Genomic DNA, 19,720 nt, shown 5'->3' with positions numbered 1-19,720 from the left:
CGCAAGGATCTTTCCCTCCAACTCTTCCTGTTTTCCTTCTCTCTCTCTATCATTCCTTTCGTCATTATGTTTTAATTCCTCTGAGCTTTTCAAGGCTTTCCAAAGTCATGGTTGACAGGGTGAGTTTGCCATGCTAAGGGATTTTTCTTTTTGTATTTGAGAAAGAAGACATTGAGGAGAGTCCTTGACAGAGGAAAGCTGTCACATGTAGGGACACACACATGCACTTGGCAAAATCTAAGGTCAAACTAGACAAGCAGTGATGATTACGCAATGCAAAGCACGTGGATTTTTAGGTATGGCCTCTTTTGAATTTAGCTACTTATCTATCTTGATGGGTAGAGACAGAGGCTTGTAGAGAGATGTGCTATCCAGAAGCAATCTTGATTGAACAAGATGTGCTGCTGATGTCCTTCTTGGCATTGAGATTATCTCTAGTATTTCTAGTTAATAGACATCTTCCAAAATATATATATAGTTGAAGGGGTGGGTGCTAGTCTTGCTTAAACCTTTGTAGTTCTGTGTACTAACTGAGGTAGTTTCAGCCTCTGTAGTTCTATGTGAGAGTTGAAACAGGTATGTCCAGTGTTGCTGTTACATTCTGAATGTCAGATAGATTACTGTGATTGTCCTTCTTTTCTGCACTCTGCATGGATCACTTAAAACAGAGTCACTGTTTGTTTCTCTATTTTCTTAAGTTGCTACTTGGACCATGATAAGGATCGTGCTTTCAAACGCTCAGGTCTGTAGTGACAGAAATTAATAAAGTGGGTGACAGTGGAGAAAATACTTTTTAACACTGAGGAGGAGAGAACAAAGATTTGGGGCACTACTGAAGAGGACCCTGCTTACATTATGATCAATGCAATAGCAGAACTTCCAGCTTGCTATTTTTTTGGTGTTGCACAGGGGAAGCCTTTTTAAAATTCTGTTTTCTACTAATTTTTTGATAATTAGCATGGTTGTGTTCTGGTGACATCTATTATTCTTGGTCAAGCTTTTTTCAACCTTCCATGTTTCTATGAAAACAGACAATGCAAAGACAATAGTAAGAACCATCATTATGTTTCAGCATGATTAAGACCTGTGGGAACAACTATAAGGGTACATTTATTACCTAGCCAGTGTAGATTTTTACCATGGAAAAGCCAAGAACTCCTCCCTTGTGCACAGAATGGGATATATTGTAGTTAGGGACTATGCTTAAGGATTGTAGTTAAGTCTCTGAACTTACCAGCATGCCCAAAGTGACTAAGTTAAAAGTTCGAGGCTTCAGAACATGCAGGAGATCAACAACACCGAATAAAAGAAGCTGTCAGCTGTTGGTACAAGTGTTCGTAACTCTATGGGAGATGACTTTTTGTTGTGCACGGATTTAATAGTTGACAAATAGGTTTTATTGCTAACAACAAAAAGGCATGTGTAGAGGTACGCGTACACAAGCATATATAAATATTCTAAGTTAAATATGCCAGCATAACTAGTTCAAAAGGCAGTTTTGCATGATGTGTGTAGTGGAGATGATTGCCATTAGGTGGTAATATATAGAATGCCTGGTTTATATTTAATTTCTCTAGTAAGTTTTAGGAGGATTTTATTTTTCTTCAGTAGCGTGGAACTCTGAAACTAAAGGTATTAAAATAACATGAATACAACTTTTCTTGAAGTTAGTAATTCAGATATGGTGTTTTGTTATACTGAATAGATATTTTGCAACAATTGGAAATTTGTTAATTTATATCATCATTTGATGGACAGGATTTATATTACAATGATGATAAAATGCATCTTTGTTAATATATTATCCTGTTGAATCAGCTTAGTGATAATAAAACCTTTGTTTTCATGATCCAAATGTATTAAAATACAACTTGGAAAATGGAAAGCTTAAATAACACAGATTAAGCCCAATTGAACAGAGCGATACTATGTGCAGACTGTGTACATAGTTATCTGGAAGAGAGTGGTAAACTTGAAGATTATAATTTTTTCCAAATTATAGATTAAAAAAATGTAATACAGGATGGACAAACACGTTACTTGGGAATGCAGAAAGTGGAAACTGTTTTCTTTATTGGAGGATTATGCTAGCCAGTTCTTCCTAGAAGATCTTTGTGAGCTGTTTTGCTCATGACTTTTGACTCTTCAGACACTTGGAAAAGGCCATTGAGATATTTAAAATCCCATCCATAATGAATCCTTATTTCAACAGTGATTTAATGGTTTCATCTGAAGTTGGAAGAGTGGAGAGCGTTCTTTTGGTGAGTCATCACCCAGTTGACCAGCTCGTAACACTTTCAAATCAGTTACTGCACAAAGTTTCAATAATGAGCTTTTAATTGCTGGGGATTTTTTGGAGGTAGACATCATTGAACCACAACTTGTGGCTAAGCATGGTAGGCCTAAGATATCGAGAAGTATTGAGTCCAGAATGATTTTTCTGCTGATGTACAAATCTGAACCTCCATAAATCAGACAAATAGCACAAGTACACATCACCTGGGACTCTGGTACTTACCTGAAAAGAAGTAAGAGGAAACAGAGTTTTTACAGTGTGTCACACATAACTGTGAGGCAGCCACCAACTCATCATTTGGTCATGATGTGGGAGGCAATAACTCTGGATCAGGTTTTCTAATCTTTCATTGGGCAAAATTCCTTTTGACTTTTTGAAAGTAACCTGCTGGGTGTTTACATGCTCTGTAACAAGCTGACTCCCAAAGATTTTTCTCCTTAGCCATGGGTATATATTTATGGAAAGCAGAGAAATTGGGCATTGTAATGCAGAATATGCAAAATTAAACTAGTAAGCAGAAGAGCCATGAACTACCAACAAGAAATAAGATAATACCCTTATTGACTTTCTCCTCAAGGTCTCCTTATGTGCATTTTAATGTCCCTGAGTCTTGCGTGTTGTTCCCACCCCTCCTCCTTCTCTTGCCTTCCTGAAGAAGTCATTGTTGCTTTTGTTGATGGTACTAGTTGCTGAAGAGGCAGGATGAAAAACTAGTTGTTTTGTAAGAAGCCAAGTTGTTTATTCCTTCCTACTATTTTGTGTCTGTGCCTTCTCTTTTCTTCACATCTATTAGCACTAACTTTCTATCCATGTGTTGTCATTCTTTCTGAAGAGTGTTTCAAATTGGGATATTCCACCATGATAGAACTAGGGACCAAGTAATAAGATTAATGTTTCCAAGGTCTTCTTACAGGAAGCACTAAAAACTTTTTCTAAGTTTTCTGAGTGTTTTTTCTTTTTATTCTTTGTTTTTATGCTTATAACTTATGCCCATGACCTGAACTTCAGTAAATTTCTGCCACACCAGATATACGTAACCTTGCAAGCGAATTGTACTGCTTGGGTGAAATGATTTATTGAGTGTAAAATTTGGCCCTTCACTATGTAACAGCAGGTCATATTGGTATAAATATTCAGGCAGATTCTGGTAAAAGTGTTAGGCTCATAGTGAAAGATTTTTATTCCTAGCAAGTCAGATTTGGGTGAGGAGAGGGGAAAAGGCATGGGACTCTCTAGCACATTCTTGAATACTTCCCCCCAGTGACACCCTGGACAACTTCTGAGACTGTTGAGGAACAGATGAAAAACTGGATGTTCACAAATAACAGTTGGAAGGCTACCTGGCCATAATATGCTTCCTTAAAACACAAAACAAGCTAGTTGAATTAAATGCTGAAACCTAATTAATGAAAGGAAACCTATACAAGCGACTTCTGACCCTAGCTGTAAATCTGAGAAATTGGATTTACTCCATACTATGTTTTAGATGATTCTCTGCGAGATGTTTATATGCATATTGGATTCTAAGATGCCCAGAATTCAAAAAGTGAGGGGAAAACTCTGCAAATGTGTGCATTAACCTTTTTCTTTTAGGGTAGAGGTCACATCTTCATTAATATTTATATGTAGAATTGCTAAACTGGAAAGCTATACAGAGAATATAAAGATCCAGCCTTACTTTCTTCTCTCTTAATGAGTTGATATGAAATATGTGAGGCATCTATGCACTTTTTTTGTCATAGAGGAACAAGCAGGTGGGCTTTATTTCTTATAGGTTTTGTTTTTTTTCTCATAAAGGTCTTCAGAGCTGCAAAAGGAAATGAAATTGGGTGCATCTGCTTCTGTGCTTTGTGTTAAAGTATGCAAAAGAGGAAACTGAGGCCAAATTTTTATGTTCTATACATCTTCCACTGATTTAAGAGTCATGAAAGGGGAGTTACTGCTTGAGGATCTCCCATCTTGTGGCTCCTTGCTGAGAGCAGGTGTTTTATGGACACCAGGCTGACAACTGTTGTCTCTCTGAAGCATTAACACGCTGCTGATAACCAGCTGTTGAAACATATTGATTAGACCTTGCTGGCAATTGGAGCACAATGGCTGACAGTTTGAAACTCTTTAAAATTGAATTGGGTCAGAGCAGAAATGTTGTGGTCAGCCAGGAGCAGGGTGTGTGGGTGCCCCAGGAGTCTTCTCCAACAAGCTGAGTTATTCTGTTTGTTTTATGACCTTCTGATATAGACAAAGCACTGAAATGTCTCACGCTGTGGGAAGCTGCTGGAGCTGGGGTGTCAGTGGGGAGGGAAGGAGGAGACCTGCAGGGCAGGAGGAGGCTGAGGGCATCCAGAGAGCAGCAGGGAGCATACATGTGCTTGGGCCTTGAGAGGGTGGAAAGGAGATTTTTTTGCTGGGAATCTAGCAGAAATGTGTGGAATTTATAATAATATAAGAAGTCACTGAAAAGCTGCTGAATTTGAGAGCAAGATCAGAGGGAAGAACATTCCTTGTAAGGACACATCAATTAGGGTAATTTGAGTGGAGCATCTCTCTTATACGGAAAGGCTGAGGGAGCTGGGTCTCTTTAGCTTGGAGGAGACTGAGGGGTGACCTCATTAATGTTTATAAATATATAAACGATGAGTGTCAGGAGGAGCCAGGCTCTTCTCAGTGACAACCAATGATAGGACAAGGGGCAATGGGTATAAACTGGAACTCAGGAGGTTCCATTTAAATTTGAGAAGAAACTTCTTCAAGGTGAAGGTGATGGAGCACTGGCCCAGGCTGCCCAGGGAGGTTGTGGAGTCTCCTTCTCTGCAGACATTCCAACCCGCCTGGACACCTTCCTGTGTAACCTCATCTGGGTGTTCCTGCTCCGGCGGGGGGATTGCACTGGATGAGCTTTCAAGGTCCCTTCCAATCTCTGACATTCTGTGATTCTGTGATAGGGTAGTTTGTTTTCAGATATTGGAGTTTGACTCAGGTGGCAGACCTCATTAGTTTAAAAGGCTACGTTATCCTCTTTTGTTCTATTAAAATCTGGTGTTTGGAGATTATGGATTTGGGGATCCCCTGAGCTGAGTTGTTGCTGCAGTGATGAGCAGGAGGGACCAGGGCCATGCTCTGCTTTGGTCAGAGCTCTTCTGGGGCTCTCTGTTCACATGGTGAGCTCCAGGCTTCTGCATACCCACGATGATCCCTGAGCTAATGCCAGCTCAGAGTTAGCATAAAAAGAATGACAGCCCTCATTCAGAATGACCTTGGATACAAATGCTTTGTGGTCTGCGAATGGTCCACTGTGACTGGGGAAACTAACCTTTGGTCAAAGGTTGTGGGTGATGAGCCCTTCAGGGACTAGTTCTGAGTGTAACTGTGGATTGCCTTCCTTGCTAGAGTTACAGTGATTGTGTGAGTACAAGGTCACTTGGTTTTGGAATGGTGATATGTGAAGAAATGATTCTTTTCTTTCATCAGGGTACTTTTCTGTCAGGCTAGTTCATTGAGTTGACACGTGTCATTGCAACTGAATGGCTAAATCTGGTGCAAGGGCTGAGATAGGAATGAGCAGGCAGGAGGGTGAGGCCATCTCAGGAGGGGTGACACTAGACTGTGAGACCAACTGCTGCTTTTCATGAAGCAATATAAACAAATTTCTCCCATTACTTGGCCACTTCTTGCAGAAACCTACCTTTAGCAGGGATGTCGTGGTTCTTGTAGGTGTTTGTGTCTATGTGTGTATGAGGATGTATGACCTACTTGCTTTACTATGAGTAGAGACCAGCTCTTTTTAAGATAGCAAGCAGGTAGCAGCCACAGTGAGGACAGACTTTCAGACATACGAAATGGAAACAAAAATGCTTAAGGTCAAGCCTTATGTGCCATGAAAATGAGTAGCTGCTTTGTATGAGCTCTGACTCAAGCTGTCTTAGCTGGCAGGCAGAAGTTGGGCTTACTTTTTTTCTTTATACGATCAAAGAAGAAAGTAAATTTGTATTTGGATGGCCTTTGCCTCATTGCAGGTAAACAAATGCATATTTTGAGCGTCATAAATGCTTAATGCCTTGCAGGTTGTATGCCCAGCTGCCATGTAGAAGATTTGTAGAACAAAAGACTAAATGTTTGTTACAGAAAATGTCAGTGTAGGGGTTTTTATTGCTAGAAGTTTCAAGCTAGGCTGATATAACATGATTCCTGTTGTCTTCAGAGTGGTTTGAATGGAAAAATAAAGTTGTTTATTTGACTAGATTTAGTTCCTTTTGTTTGAAAGGAAATGATACAAATGTTTGAAAGAATCCTGTTTAGGTAACCAACAGCACAATGAAGTTGAACTTTCAGGCTTTTACTTGAGAGATTTGAAAGAATTGAGTATTAGGTTGTGGCTTAGTTTGGATTTTCTTGTATAGGAGGATTACTTTCGGAATGCACTAGGTGATGATAGAGTGTTTGTGCAACATATGGGCTTCAGCTTTTGCATTTTCTTTTGTAGAAAGTTAATCTGATTTTTCAGCAAGATACCTTCATTGTCACAGATGAGCCTTCTTCTGTTCACGGTGCCTTTTGTGCTACCTAGTGTCAGTCTGATTTTGCTCATAAGCTTTGATGATATCAGTACTTAATCTCTGCCACAGTAGTAAGTCTTTAGCGCCACATAAGTGAATTTTGCCCTGTATGGTTTTGCTGTGCAGCCTCTCAGTCTGTCCATATTTAAACTAGCTGTGACAAGTAGCTTTTTATGGTTTGTAAGTACGCATATGTAGCAGAGGACTAGATCCGTATGCTTCAGCATGTGAGAGTATTTCTTCAAAATCCAGTGTCTGACAATGTGTAATACTTCAGAGCCTGGGATCTTCCTCTGTCACTTTATAACAACTGGGGTACAAGAACAGAGCCTGTGGAAGTGACTGAAATATTTACCTTGACAACTGTAACTTGTGCTAGTTTGGCATCCATTCAGAACCGTGGTGACAACTGCAAGGCGGGTGTTTGCTTTTGTTTGGAGTCAGATGATTCTCTTGTTTCAGCAGTGCAGCTTTTGCTCTGCGTGGCTTCTCTGACGGTGGCGATGCTCTTGGCCACACACCTGCCAGCTTCTCTGCAGCATCATGTACCCGCTCTGTGCCCCTGGCCTGACTTGCTTCCCACCGGGGAGTGTTAGAACAAGATCTCACCTTCTTTTGTGTTGCTGTCCAGGCTTGAGCCACCTGGCAGCACAACTGAAGTGACAAAGTGTGGTGTGTACCCCTGCGCGCACAGACTCAACCAGCGGTAAGGAACAGTGAGAGGCCAAAAGTGGAATGAGCTGTGATTAATCACAGGATCTCTGTAGATTGAAAGTCATGAAATCTGTGTGATAATAGATACAGATTCATTGTCTGTTTGCCTCCGAATACATCAAGAAGTGCTTCTGCAAAGGTGCTAAAGCACAATCGTGCCTGAAGCCATTTTTATCATTAAACTTCACTAAATGTTCTGATACTCTGCCTGGCACGATGCTATTGTGAAATGAAAAGCTGTGTGCACAAACACATTCAAACAGGCACATTTGTACAGAAGCTTCCTGAACTTCTGCCTGCTGACATCAAATGGCCTGGTCTCCGAACTTTCCTTGAATTTGCTTTGCTATTAAAACAACATAAGAAATTGTGCCTTGACCAGCCTGACAGAACTTTCCAGAAGCTTCTGTTCAATACCAGCCTGATTCTTATTATGGCAGTGACTTTTTTCCCCAGCAGCTGAGAGACCTGACATGGTAGTTTTGCTGCAGCATGTGCAAGGTTGAACAGTGCTTCTATCCTTGAACTCCTGCGGTTTTGTGACCTTCTCCCACACAATGTTAAGCAGATGCACGGGTGTTTTGACTAGATGGCAACCCCAAGTTTGTACATATTCGCAGAGATGCCATCTGTGCCTGCTGCCTTGCCCTGGGACATCTGTTCAGTAGCTCTGAGAGCATCTGCTCTAAGTGCTGGTGCTGCTCCTTGAAAGAGGCTGTGGGGCTTTATTTGGCACTTGATCAGGGATGGTGGAAGTTGTAAAATCAGAATGATCTTTGCTTTATTTATGTTTGAAAGTGATAAAGGAGAAGATTACCAGAACTGAATGCAAAAAGTAGTTTTGCTTCAGTTATTGGAGCTCATATCAGAGCATTTAATCAGTATCGTGCTTACCAGATGGTGACCTGTCTTCATTGTGGGATATGTTAGTGTCTCGTGATAGGTGTTAGCATTGAAAAGATAAGAATAAAAAGGAGATTCAGAAAGAGATATACCTGAGAGTTTTTGGGGTGGTGTCTTATTTGGAGCCCTCCCTCCTTTTGTTACTTCCACAACCTGACAGCGGTAAGATCTGAATGGAACATGGTGGTGTTTGTCACGAGTTAAGATCACTGCTGTGGTAGATATGATGAATAGATAAGTATGTTTCTTTAATGCAGATGGTGGATTAAGCCAACTCACTTTATATAATAGAGATACTCTGCTTTTTCTACTTCAGGTGTCTTACATGCTCTTGTTTAATGGTGATAATGACTTTTCGAGTTTTTTGGTCATTACATTCACAGCAACCATTTCTAACTTACAGTATACTTCCAGACACCTTTTTCTCCTGATCTGGAAGTCAAATGAACTGTCAAATGCACAGTTAAAATATTCACTATGTTTGGGACTAAAAGAAGGCAAAAAAAAAGTGCATTACCCATCACTGAGTCAGGCTTTATCCTCTTATAACAATATTGGTGTGTGAGGTGCATAGGGGGTTGCAAAAGTTGTCAGAAAAAATTGCAAAGTGTTTGGAGTTGATTGTGGAATAATATGGTCCTTCTGTGAAGCACACTGCATGATCTTAAAATATCCCAATTTTTTTGATGTGCATAAAATTAATCTGAATTTAGCAATGTGTTTTTCTCGTACACATTGGGATTTGAATGAGAGTCTGCAGACTGATCTCTAAAAAGAATTTGGATTCTATAACTGTATAAAAGAAGCCAGCAGTAGCTTACATGTTAGCAAATATGGAAATTCTGGTAGTGGGAAAATTTCAGCCAAGGTCATATTGTGTTGCTGTTCCATAAACAGCAAGCTTTCTTAATACATGTGTGCTGAGAATTTAATCTGTCAAAATGCATGTTACTTTTGATCACGCCTGTTTAAAAATAAAAATGTATAAATCCTCTCTGAGAAATGACAAATAAAACAAGAAACCGTCTCTTTGTACTAACAAGTTGACAAGTTGAATACTGTCTCACATCTCTCTCTGCTGGAAAAGGTCTCGAGGAGGGGAGCAGGGGGATAACTAGAGCGGCAAGTTGACACACAGGCTTCGTGGCCGCGATGCAGAAGCAGAACTGGTTGTAATGCTCAGGGACCTCCCTTGGGTTCTTGATATGAATCTCTTGGTAACCTTAAAAGTTCATGCTTGTGATAGATTTATTCAGGTGGTCCCAGATGCTGAAATCCTTTCAGGAACCCTGATTTGTTCTGTTCCTATGTTCCTATGTTCTTATGTTTTCTTCTTCCTTGGAAAATACTACCTACAAAACACCTGTTAGAGATGAGTTTGTTTTCTTGCCTCTTGTATGGTAGTTTCTGTTAATTTCCCCCTGTAGTTTACACGTTGGCTTATAATAGAGAAAAACTTGTGCAGTGGTATTTCAAGTCAAAGATTAGATAGATATTAAAAAAACCCCACAACTTCCTCTGGCTTTACAAATTATTTTCTCACAGGTTGATAATTCCTTGCCTTAACTTATGTTTTTCTGCTCATTTGTCTTCCATTCCACAATTTGCAGATTAGAACTTGAACACAGAGCAGGTGCATTTATTTCCAGGAGTGAATGGCCTTCATGTTGTTGCTTTTGAAGAAGCTTTTCCTCCACAGCGTGATGGGAGGAGGAAAGAAAAGATGATGTTTGCTATTGAGAAAGCTGTTTGCACGTGAACTATATTCTGGTAGAGAAAAGACAACTACATCTTCTGAACTGTGACCATGGTGAAGTGCGTGTGTAGTCAAGATCTTGATGTGAATTTGTGCATCTTAAAAAAAAAAAAAATCAATGTGAGAGTGTTGGTTTACATCATTGCCTTGTGCTTTTTAAATACTTGAGATTATGTTGGGCTAATCCAGCCAGTTTCTGCCGTTGGGATTTTGTTGACTGTTGTTTACTAATGTTTGTCTGAGCATAATTACTTCTGATTTGCACTTACTGAAGAGCGGTGAAAAATAGGTGCAGAATTTGTCTGCTGTCATCCTCCATTCCTGTCGTTGAAGAGGTAAAATGTGGTGCTCTATACAGTTCTGTGGCTATTAGCTGTACATATATAAAAATGATAGTGCTGGTTTAAACAGTAAACTTGAACTAGTCACTTCTGGGTAATATAAATTAGTCAGGAGATCAACAACCACCTCAGTGCATTAGCAAGAAGTTGGTTTTTGTCCTGAAGTAACTATTGACACTAAAGCTTGTCAGATGAGAAACGACGTTGCTTTGCGATTCCCTATACTGTTCAAATAATAGAGCAGAGATGTGATTAAGTACAGTATCTGACTGACCTTTCCAGGGCTGGACTGTTGTCTTTTTATTAACAACCCAGACATTGTGTGGTAAGCGATTAGCTCTGTGACTAGAAGAGATAATGAAGAACAACTGAAGAAAGCCATGTGCTTCCTGCAACAGGAGCTTGTCTTGCTCTTAAGAGATATAAAAATATATTTATATAATACTTTGTACATGAGAGAGATACTAGGATGTTATGTAGCTCTCCCTCATTTTTTGAAGCTCTCTGCCTCGCTGTTGTTCATCTGAACAAGAGAGAAAGAAAGTCTCTTTAATGACTTCTTTTTGTGCTTTGACAGCAGATGGCAATTATGGAAAGTTTAACTTTCTAAGTACGACTTCACTGACAGTACTTGTCCTAGTCCTCTCCTGGCTTGGAAATGCCAGCAGCACTATGTTCTCTATATTGACTGTGCTCTTACTGAGCATCACAAATAAAATCATTAAAAAATCCTCTCTGGATTTCTTATTGCTCTATTACAGTTTAGGTATTTTAATGGGTGGTGGTGGTCATGAATCAACATTCTGCTCTCCCATTTAGAAAAATCTTGTTACTGTGCCCTCCTCCTGCCTTTATGTGCATGAAGCAGGCCAGTTCCTTCACACCACCAGCTGTTTGTATTTTTTTCCACCCTGTACTGCGTGCATTTTATTTGTACATGTGCCTGCTGTGTTTTCATTCTCTCTTGGTTTTGCCTTTATCTGCCCGTGACTGGTTTTACTTTGCCGCTTGAGTCTTTGATTTGGGTGACATGATAAAGCTCATTTCTTGCATGATAAGTGTAATAGCAAGATATTGACAGCATGGAGGAGGGTTTAGGTTTCACTTTTGGTCAAAATTTATTGTCGCTATTGCCCTTCCTGTTTTGTTGCAAAATTGTCAGCTAGCATTTTATCTCATAAGTAAGTTCCTCTCATAAGTAAGTTCCTCTCTCTCTTTTTTTTTTTTTTTTTTTTTTTTTTTTAAGTTATTATGTTCCAAAAAGCCTCTGCTTCACTGGTAAGAGCTATTCTTGATGAAGTGCACACACCTCATGTAACGCTTGTGCATACTGGCTATTAAGGTCTGTGTACAGCTGAGCAGTGTAAAAGGCTTACACGAAAATCAAAATCAGCACCTGGATACTTATTTCTTTTTTGGAAGTGGATTTCATTACTGTATATTTTTTTTAAACCCCAAACTAGCACCCATCTTTCAACTGCCATGTTAGGTTGTCATTGTCCAGTAGTGAAAAACATGACACTGTGGAGGCAGACACAGGTAGGGAAGGGCTGGACAACCTAACACATCTATGTTTAGTTGTGGAGTTATTTCTACTATAAAAGGAGGTCTGCATCTCCTTCATTCTATATCCAGGGCTTCATTTTAGCAGGAAAAAGCGAACCTTAACTTGATATGCTGCAAGTACTCTATGTGATCTGAGGTCTAGGAGAGGGCTTTGCTATTTACACTGTCAATGTGCTACCACCTGTATGCCGTATTTTGTTTGCTCTGGTGAGAACTGTCTGGAGGTTTGGGTTGTGTATGCCAGGTGTTGAGACAGCTCATCTGGCCAGGAACTTTTGTTCCCTTGTAAAGCTGAACAATTACTGCTGGAACAGTAGAAGTCAGAAAAGGAGTTAAGCACAATTGCATGTAGGAAAGTCCTAAAACTAAACAGTTTTTTAAACAATGGAATCGCAAATAGTAAATACAAAATAAATGATTACTTGTCGCTTTCTTACTTTAATGGCTTTTGTTTGTTCATTGGTAATGATACGTACAGTTCTTTATTTTTGTGTTTCCTACAAATCCTGTGTTCATAAAAAACATTTTGGTAAAAAGAGTAAAGGTCATTTTCTTGTAGTTTAGCCTGGTCTATGGGTAAAAAGAGGACCTCAATTTCCAGGACCATCAAATGGTGTTTTGAACGTGACCTGTTTTCGTGTAAATGCTATTTTCGTAATGCACTGAATGTATAGCCTTGTCTTTCTGTCTTTTTTTAAAAATGAACTAGTGGCGAATCCATGCTGAGTAACCCCTTTAGGTTGTGACGATCCGTGTGGCCTTTGCTTAAAGAAACCTTTAAATTAAGAACAAAGTGACAGGAGCAAAGATTAAACTGAAAAATAGCACTGATTCTTCTTCATGTTTTAAATACAGCTATTTTGAACTGGAGAGCAGCGGCCTACGGGATGAGATCAGATATCACTACAGGTTTAATGGGAAGTCAAGAACAGAGGTGTTCCCGTACCGTCTGGCGGATGGACAGTGGCACAAGATTGCTGTGTCACTTAGTGCATCCCACCTTCTGCTCCACGTGGACTGCAACAGGTAAGAAAATATGTTCAGTAATTTATATTTCATTAAAAAATGCTCTCTACTTACACATAGGTATAAAATGGGAAGACTTTTTTTTTTTTTTTAAAAATCTAATTTAAAAAGCACGCTAAACTGCCATGGGCTAAGAAAAAGAAAACAAAGCATTAAAATGAAACGATTCATTGTGATTATGAACAAATGTGGAAAAGGTTGATTGCTGACTGGGGAGTATTAAATGCATCTCTGTAGTTTAGGCACTAGCTGATGTTCTCTTTGACTGTGATTGCGTTTAAGTGTGATAGATTGGTGTGCAGTCTGTTCTGTTGTGAACTGCTTCACTCAGCATACCTGAAAACTTGAAGACTTAGATGTGTCAGGGGCACCTTAATTTTATTTTGCCTAATCAAGCAATGCACTTTTTACTGATTTTTTTTCCACCCGCTACCCCACTTGGAAACTTCTGAGAACCCTGAAAGCTTCTTTTTTGCATTTTTAGAACTTGTGGTTTTTATTTTCTGAAGGGTATTCTGTCTGTCATTGCACTTTTTTCCTTTTAAAAGTTGTGAAGACTGCAAGATGGCAGATTGTCAGGATTTCAAGGAATAAAAAGCAGCAAACATAGAATCTCTCTTCCCTAGAATCTCTGTTCCCTCGGGATTTGATCTCACAACGTGTTGAAGACTTTGGCTTTTGCGAACTTAGTGGTTGATGAGGAAACTCAGAAAACTTGAAATTGGCACCTTCAAAATAGGCTTTAGGAATGAGGAAAATGATCCACTGCTTTTGTGTCTTCTTGCACTGAAATGAATATAAAATTATCATTTGCCTTTAGTGAGATCAGCATATACATCGTGGAATTGTGGCAGTTAAATAGATATGATGGTGGTGGTGGTGGTGGCAGATATTTCTTTCTAAAGTCTTCATTTTGTTTAGGCGGGCAGAATAAAGTTATGTGGGTATTACGGGAGCGTGTGCTATTGGAACATCAGAAAAAGTTTTAATTTTGACCGAAGTAATTATGAGATACTGTTTTGAGAAAAAAGTTACAATCATTTTCTACAACTACATTAGCTACTGACAGTAAAAATAGGATCTGAAGAAATGTTGCTTATTGAATCCTTTTATTTGGGTCCTAGAAGCAATTAAATCCTTAGAGCAATTTTAATTTCACTGAGGCATGAAATCTACAATTCGTAAAGATCATCTTCATTTCAGTCAACTGATTTATTTATCTTACCACTATTTGTTTCTGCTATAGTATTTCCTTGCTTACAACAGTATACTTTTTTGTTTGTTTATTGACACACTGGGTTTTGGGACAGGTTCTTCATTATCTCCTATGATCTTTTTATTTGGTTGTTTTGTTTTCAATGAACAGCAAATATGTTTTAGGAAGACCCTTGTTAGCAGATTGTGTTGTCTTCCTTTCACATTGTGTGCAAGAGGCACCCAGCAAAACAAAGAGCCTGCCTGGTGAAGTTTATCCAGGGCACAGAGCTGTGGTTGTACCCCTATTTGCTTTACAGCAACAGTCAGCAATAGATAAATAGAATTACAGAATGAGCTGTGATGCTGTGTGAGGTGATAAATGTGCATAGGTGTCTCTATCAGGTAGCCCAGAACAGGGCTGATCCATCTAAGGGTGTCCCTTAAGGTATGTCTCAAGGCTGCTCCCAACATAAATCAATACCTAAATGCCTCTGTTTGGCTCTGAATTTGTGGGAGTTGATGACAACTCGTGTGGAAAAGTAATGGGGATAGTTCTGAAAGCATGACTTGAGGGCAGATCATAGTAGAAGTTTAAATGAACAACAACAACAAAGTCTTTCAAGTTCCTCACTCACCTACAGCATCTTTGTTCAGTCAATCAGAGAATTTTGTGAATATTGGTATTATAGTTTCCTTTATTGTATCTTACCCCCCTACATCTTTGCACTTGGAAGAGGAGTCAGCATCTTGTTCAGCTTTGCACTAGCATTTCCTGATGACACAACAATAAACATCAAAAGATGTGAAAATGAAGATCAAACCATTGAGTGGTACTTCTGAAAATCGTGAACCTCCCTCATGTTAGCGTTAGGAAAGCTGCAGCTGAAAGTGTGCACAGAATCCACTGTTAAGAGCTGTATGCTTTACATATAGATGTCACCATTTTAGTCTTGTGGGTGTCACTGGCTCTCAGCAGAGTTCAGGATGCCTAATGAGAAGTGATACTTGTGCAGACTTAATTGAACAAGTCACAGGGAAGAAAATACGACTGCAGTCAATAGATTCACCTGTCCCACCTCCTGCAGCGATTCAGTGTCATCAGAACAAGCATTTAGCCTGAAACGCACCTGTCTAGTTAAAGAAGTTCTGTGCTTTTTACTTACTGTTCTTTCCTTTATAAAAAAATAAAAACAAAGCAAAAAGGAAAGAAAAAATGACCAACAATGTTTAATCCTTTGGATTCCTGCTGGATTTCTTTAAGGTGGTTGCAACATTGCTATGCATGGATTTGTATAAATGCATTATTGCTTTTGCTTAGGGCTGTGGTAATACGTTAGATGTTTGGAAGGCTATGCCGAGTGATTTGTGAATGCAGTGTTAGTAAAGTTAACCTGGATTTGAGAGTGCATTGAAAGTGTTTGCATTGGGAAAAATATCCAGCCACAACCTAATTTTGCTACAGGATTTGTATTGCTGGCTCTGGCCTCCAAAAACTGCAGTAGATCAGAAAGCACTGGAGATGAAACTTTTAATTTGTAAACAGATAGTAGAAGCTACTTTTATTCTTCCCAGCCTTATCATCTACGTTACTCAGATTTGTAAAATTGCTTTGACATTTGGTGCTTGATTGTCTTTTGGATTCAATTCAAAGTTGACTTTGTTTTTCAGACCTGGATAGGTTGGGGAAAAGTACTTGAGAATTGGTAAAAGCCTTTAGTGCTTTTAAGAGTCATCTTTAAAACAGTATAATTGCCTCTGTTCTGATGAGATGTGATATGATGGGGGAGGCGTACAGATCAAAGGAGGTGTATTTCCCAAGCATGTGTCCTTTTGAAATCGTCTCCTGCTGTGTATTTCTTGCTCCTTCAAGAACACGGAGTGAGAATTGTAGCTGAGTTTGATGCTCAAGCTTGGAGCTGCCAACACAGGAAGAGATGTTAGAGCCCAGACTAAAAACCTGTTGATGGTCACTGGGCTGTTCTCACAGACTTGAAGACACTTTGTGCTGGGCCTTGGCAGTGACCTCTAGCCAGGGATACATATCTGACAACTGGTGTAATGAGACGTGAGTGTACTTGCTAACATGCCTTTAACATTCTAGTAAGGTTCCAAAAGCTTAGAAAACCTAAAAGACTACATTAATTATGAATGTACAGCTGATGCACAAGTAAAACCTGTGCTGAAAGTAACATGGAAATTAAGTACGCTGCTGTTAATTTCCTGGCACCTCCAATGCTGAGTCCACTAGTGACAAACAAATCTTGTTTCCAAATATTGGTTATGTGTAGGATCTGTGCTGCCCCGCTCCAGGGAAAAGAGGTTGTCAGGGGCTTTCTGGTGAAGGTTTAAGTTAAGCTAGATCAACTATGTCATTGTCAGAGGGTCCTTAAATAACCTATGGCACTAAAGGGTTAATATGGGATGAAATAAACTCTGCCATGGGCTTTCCCAGCTTTAACGTTTTAAGGGAGCAGAGGGAAAGGATCCTGCTGTTCAAACCTGTGTTGTCAGAAGACTTGCAACCCCAGGAGGCTGTCCTAGTCCTGCAAGAGCTGCTGTTGGTCTTCACTTGACTGGGAATTAGGTTCAGCTGTAGAGTCTGTAATGCTCCCTGTGGTACCTGGTTGTCATCTGCAATGTGTTCACAACTGTGCTACAACAGCAACAACACAGAAAAATGTTATATTTAATAGCATTAAGAGCAGATTGTGGGAATAGTACAGAGCCGACAATTTAAGAAGTGGTAGGAACTGTATAAAAATGTATCTATTGACAATTTATTTAAGAACTATGGATTGCACATTGTTCTCAGTGTGTCTAATTAACCCGGGGAGGTGAGCCTGGTGGTTGCTTGCTTTATATTTCTATTTTTTTATTTCTCAGCAACCATATTGCTACAAAGTACTCACCTGTTCAGACAGCATCAGTATTCCTCTACTTGAACTCTCTCTGCAGGCGTAAAAGGCAGAAAGGCACTTTCCTGTAAAAATTAACGCTTTCCGGCGAAAATATGTGCTGGAGTGCCTTTTACTATTGAATACAGCCTGTGGTTTTGATGGATACTCTTAGCTGTCTGATGGAGGGGGCTGGTAAGAGCATAAGAGAATAGATTATAAAACTGGAGCAGGCTAGGAAGTAGTCTTTAACTGCAAAAACATGTTGTCTGCTTCTTTTATGTTTCTCCTGATAGAAAAGTGCATTAGGGAATTAAAAAATGCATGAGCACTGAGAAGTTTTTAATTGGAAAAATAAATAAATTAAAGCAATGTAATCCAAATATGGGAATCCAAGACCTCAGAGTTCTTATAAATAAGATATTCTGGCTGCCAATGTGAGGTTTTCAACTTATCTGAACAAAGTCCTGTGACTTTAATTAAATGTAACAAATTTAAAGAAGGTTAAGGAATGTATTTAAAACAGGGATTCACTGCTTTACTTACTGTGAAACACTTTCTCTTGAGAGATGAGATGGCGTGATGGTGGTGTTATGCAGCTGGGTAATTTACTCCTGACATTTGAATATGATTTTGTGACCCAGATTGCTTCTCTGCTCTTTAAGCTGTAGCAGAAGCTGTCAGAGCAATGGTCACTTGGGTTGAGTGCTGTAATTGTGCATTACAGGTGCGCCCAACTTCAGATCTGTGGTGGTGTGGATTGGAAGTTAATTTTCACATACCGATTGTCCCTTTTGTTTGACAGAAAGGCTATAAACTTTTTAGCATAAAAGAGATCTCCAGCTGCTGTCAGGCCTGGATCACTGCAGTTATTGTAGCCAAGCTGCAAGGAAATGTTCAGGATGCATTCAGCATTGCTTGAGAAAAGCTATTTTTTTAAAAAGACATTTTTAGTAGCCAGGGTTTTTCATACAATGGCTAATGCATCAGCAGAATGGTAGCATGGACATGACCAAGGACTGAATGATGATATGTTTTAACCCAGTCCCTAATTATGTTGAAAATTTATTTTTTGCATCCTGGATGAATCAGTTGAGCTTTTTCTGTATACTACATCGATAGAACTGGGAGAAGGCCATGAGCATTTATGAAAAAGCTGAAAAAGTACTGTAGAAAACAAATCTGTAGCCATGCCTGGCTGTGAGCACCCCTAGAAAGCAGCAACCACTTAGAGTCGCTGCAGGTACCTGGGGCACTGGGCTGCAGAGTGGAATCGGCATCTGCTTGGGTTTCTTTTAGGAACTGATCCAGGTCCTGCTGATGTCGGTTGCTGAAGAGCAGAAGTCAGCCTCTGTTTTTTTTTGCTTAAAAGTCTTCAATGGGAGCTTGTGGCACTCTCCTGAGTTTTAGGGACCTGTGGAGCCAGAGTTTGGAAGCTGCAAAGCCCAACTACTGCTGAATACAGACTTAACAGTGCTTTTTCTTCTTTTTTCTAATTTATAATGGGGAACTTGCAGTGCTTTCTGTTGGATTGCAAATGTTGATAGACAAGTTGATGACTTCAACAGAGCAGGGCTAATGTGTTATGCTTTACCATTGGCATCTTGCCTTCATCGTATTTGTGCGCTGTGGATGTGTCGGAGGGAAAGGATAGATAATGGCAGAGGAAATAATCTTAAATCAAGACCAGCAAGCCTGAAATGATTTAGTCATTTCCTAAAGTGTGTGAGTAGGTGTATTATCTAATTTTAAAATATTTTTGCATTGGTCCAGTATACATTTAGTGTGGTTTTTTTTTTTTTTTTTCCTTTAAATGTCAAAGCAGTAAACCCTTAAAGTGGAGTGATTTACTTAATAGAGCAGTCTCTGAAAATTTAGCCTGCATAGATTGAAATGTATCTGGACATCTATTTCTATGGCATTTTTTCAGGGGAAATCTCCTGTTATTTAGTTCTATTTTCTTTTCATTTGTTGGAGTGCTGATGGGGGTCATATGGACAGAAGGACGATCATGGTAATTTGAGAATCAACTAGGTAGAGCAAATGTTTTGAGATTTTTCCTCTCGGATTATAACAAAAATTATCTTGCTCCAGCCAGGCAGATTAACTGAGTCCAAAACATAAATGAACTGTTCTGTGTGAAGTGGTTAGCTAATCTCTGGAGTTTAGAACTGGAAGTCACATAGGGTAATACAGGAGCTGAACTGAAAAATGGTGGTATAATTTTAGCTAACTACTATTATAAAGCATTGGCCCTTTGCCAAAGAGCAGCTGAGAGCCCCTCTGAGCCGTTTAGAAGCTGACTTGAGATCTGAGTCTCCGTAGAGCAAATAGTACAGAGTCTTCCCAAATGATTTGAAACCTCCTGGGTGCTGTGGGGTGTGAGAGGGCGACTGAGCAAACAGGACCGAGACCACTCGAGTCTGTGAAACCAGCCCAGAGTTTTATCAAATGGTCTAGTACTTGGGTAGTCT

At 39.5% G+C, this 19,720-nt stretch overlaps 1 protein-coding gene across 1 annotated transcript in view; it reads left to right on the top strand.

Annotated features, from left to right (window-relative positions):
• NELL1 (neural EGFL like 1) overlaps positions 1-19,720 on the top strand; it is a 266,466-nt gene that overhangs the window by 21,872 nt on the left and 224,874 nt on the right. The window contains exon 3 of the mRNA XM_082058496.1: positions 12,985-13,155. Coding sequence (XP_081914622.1) covers positions 12,985-13,155 — 171 coding nt within the window. The remainder of the gene's footprint in view (positions 1-12,984; positions 13,156-19,720) is intronic.

Source organism: Streptopelia decaocto (assembly GCF_964273445.1).
Source record: "Streptopelia decaocto genome assembly, chromosome: 7".
In the NCBI taxonomy this organism is placed as follows: domain Eukaryota; kingdom Metazoa; phylum Chordata; class Aves; order Columbiformes; family Columbidae; genus Streptopelia; species Streptopelia decaocto.
Note: the sequence above shows the minus strand (reverse complement) of the source record. Positions and strands in the feature narration are given on the sequence as shown.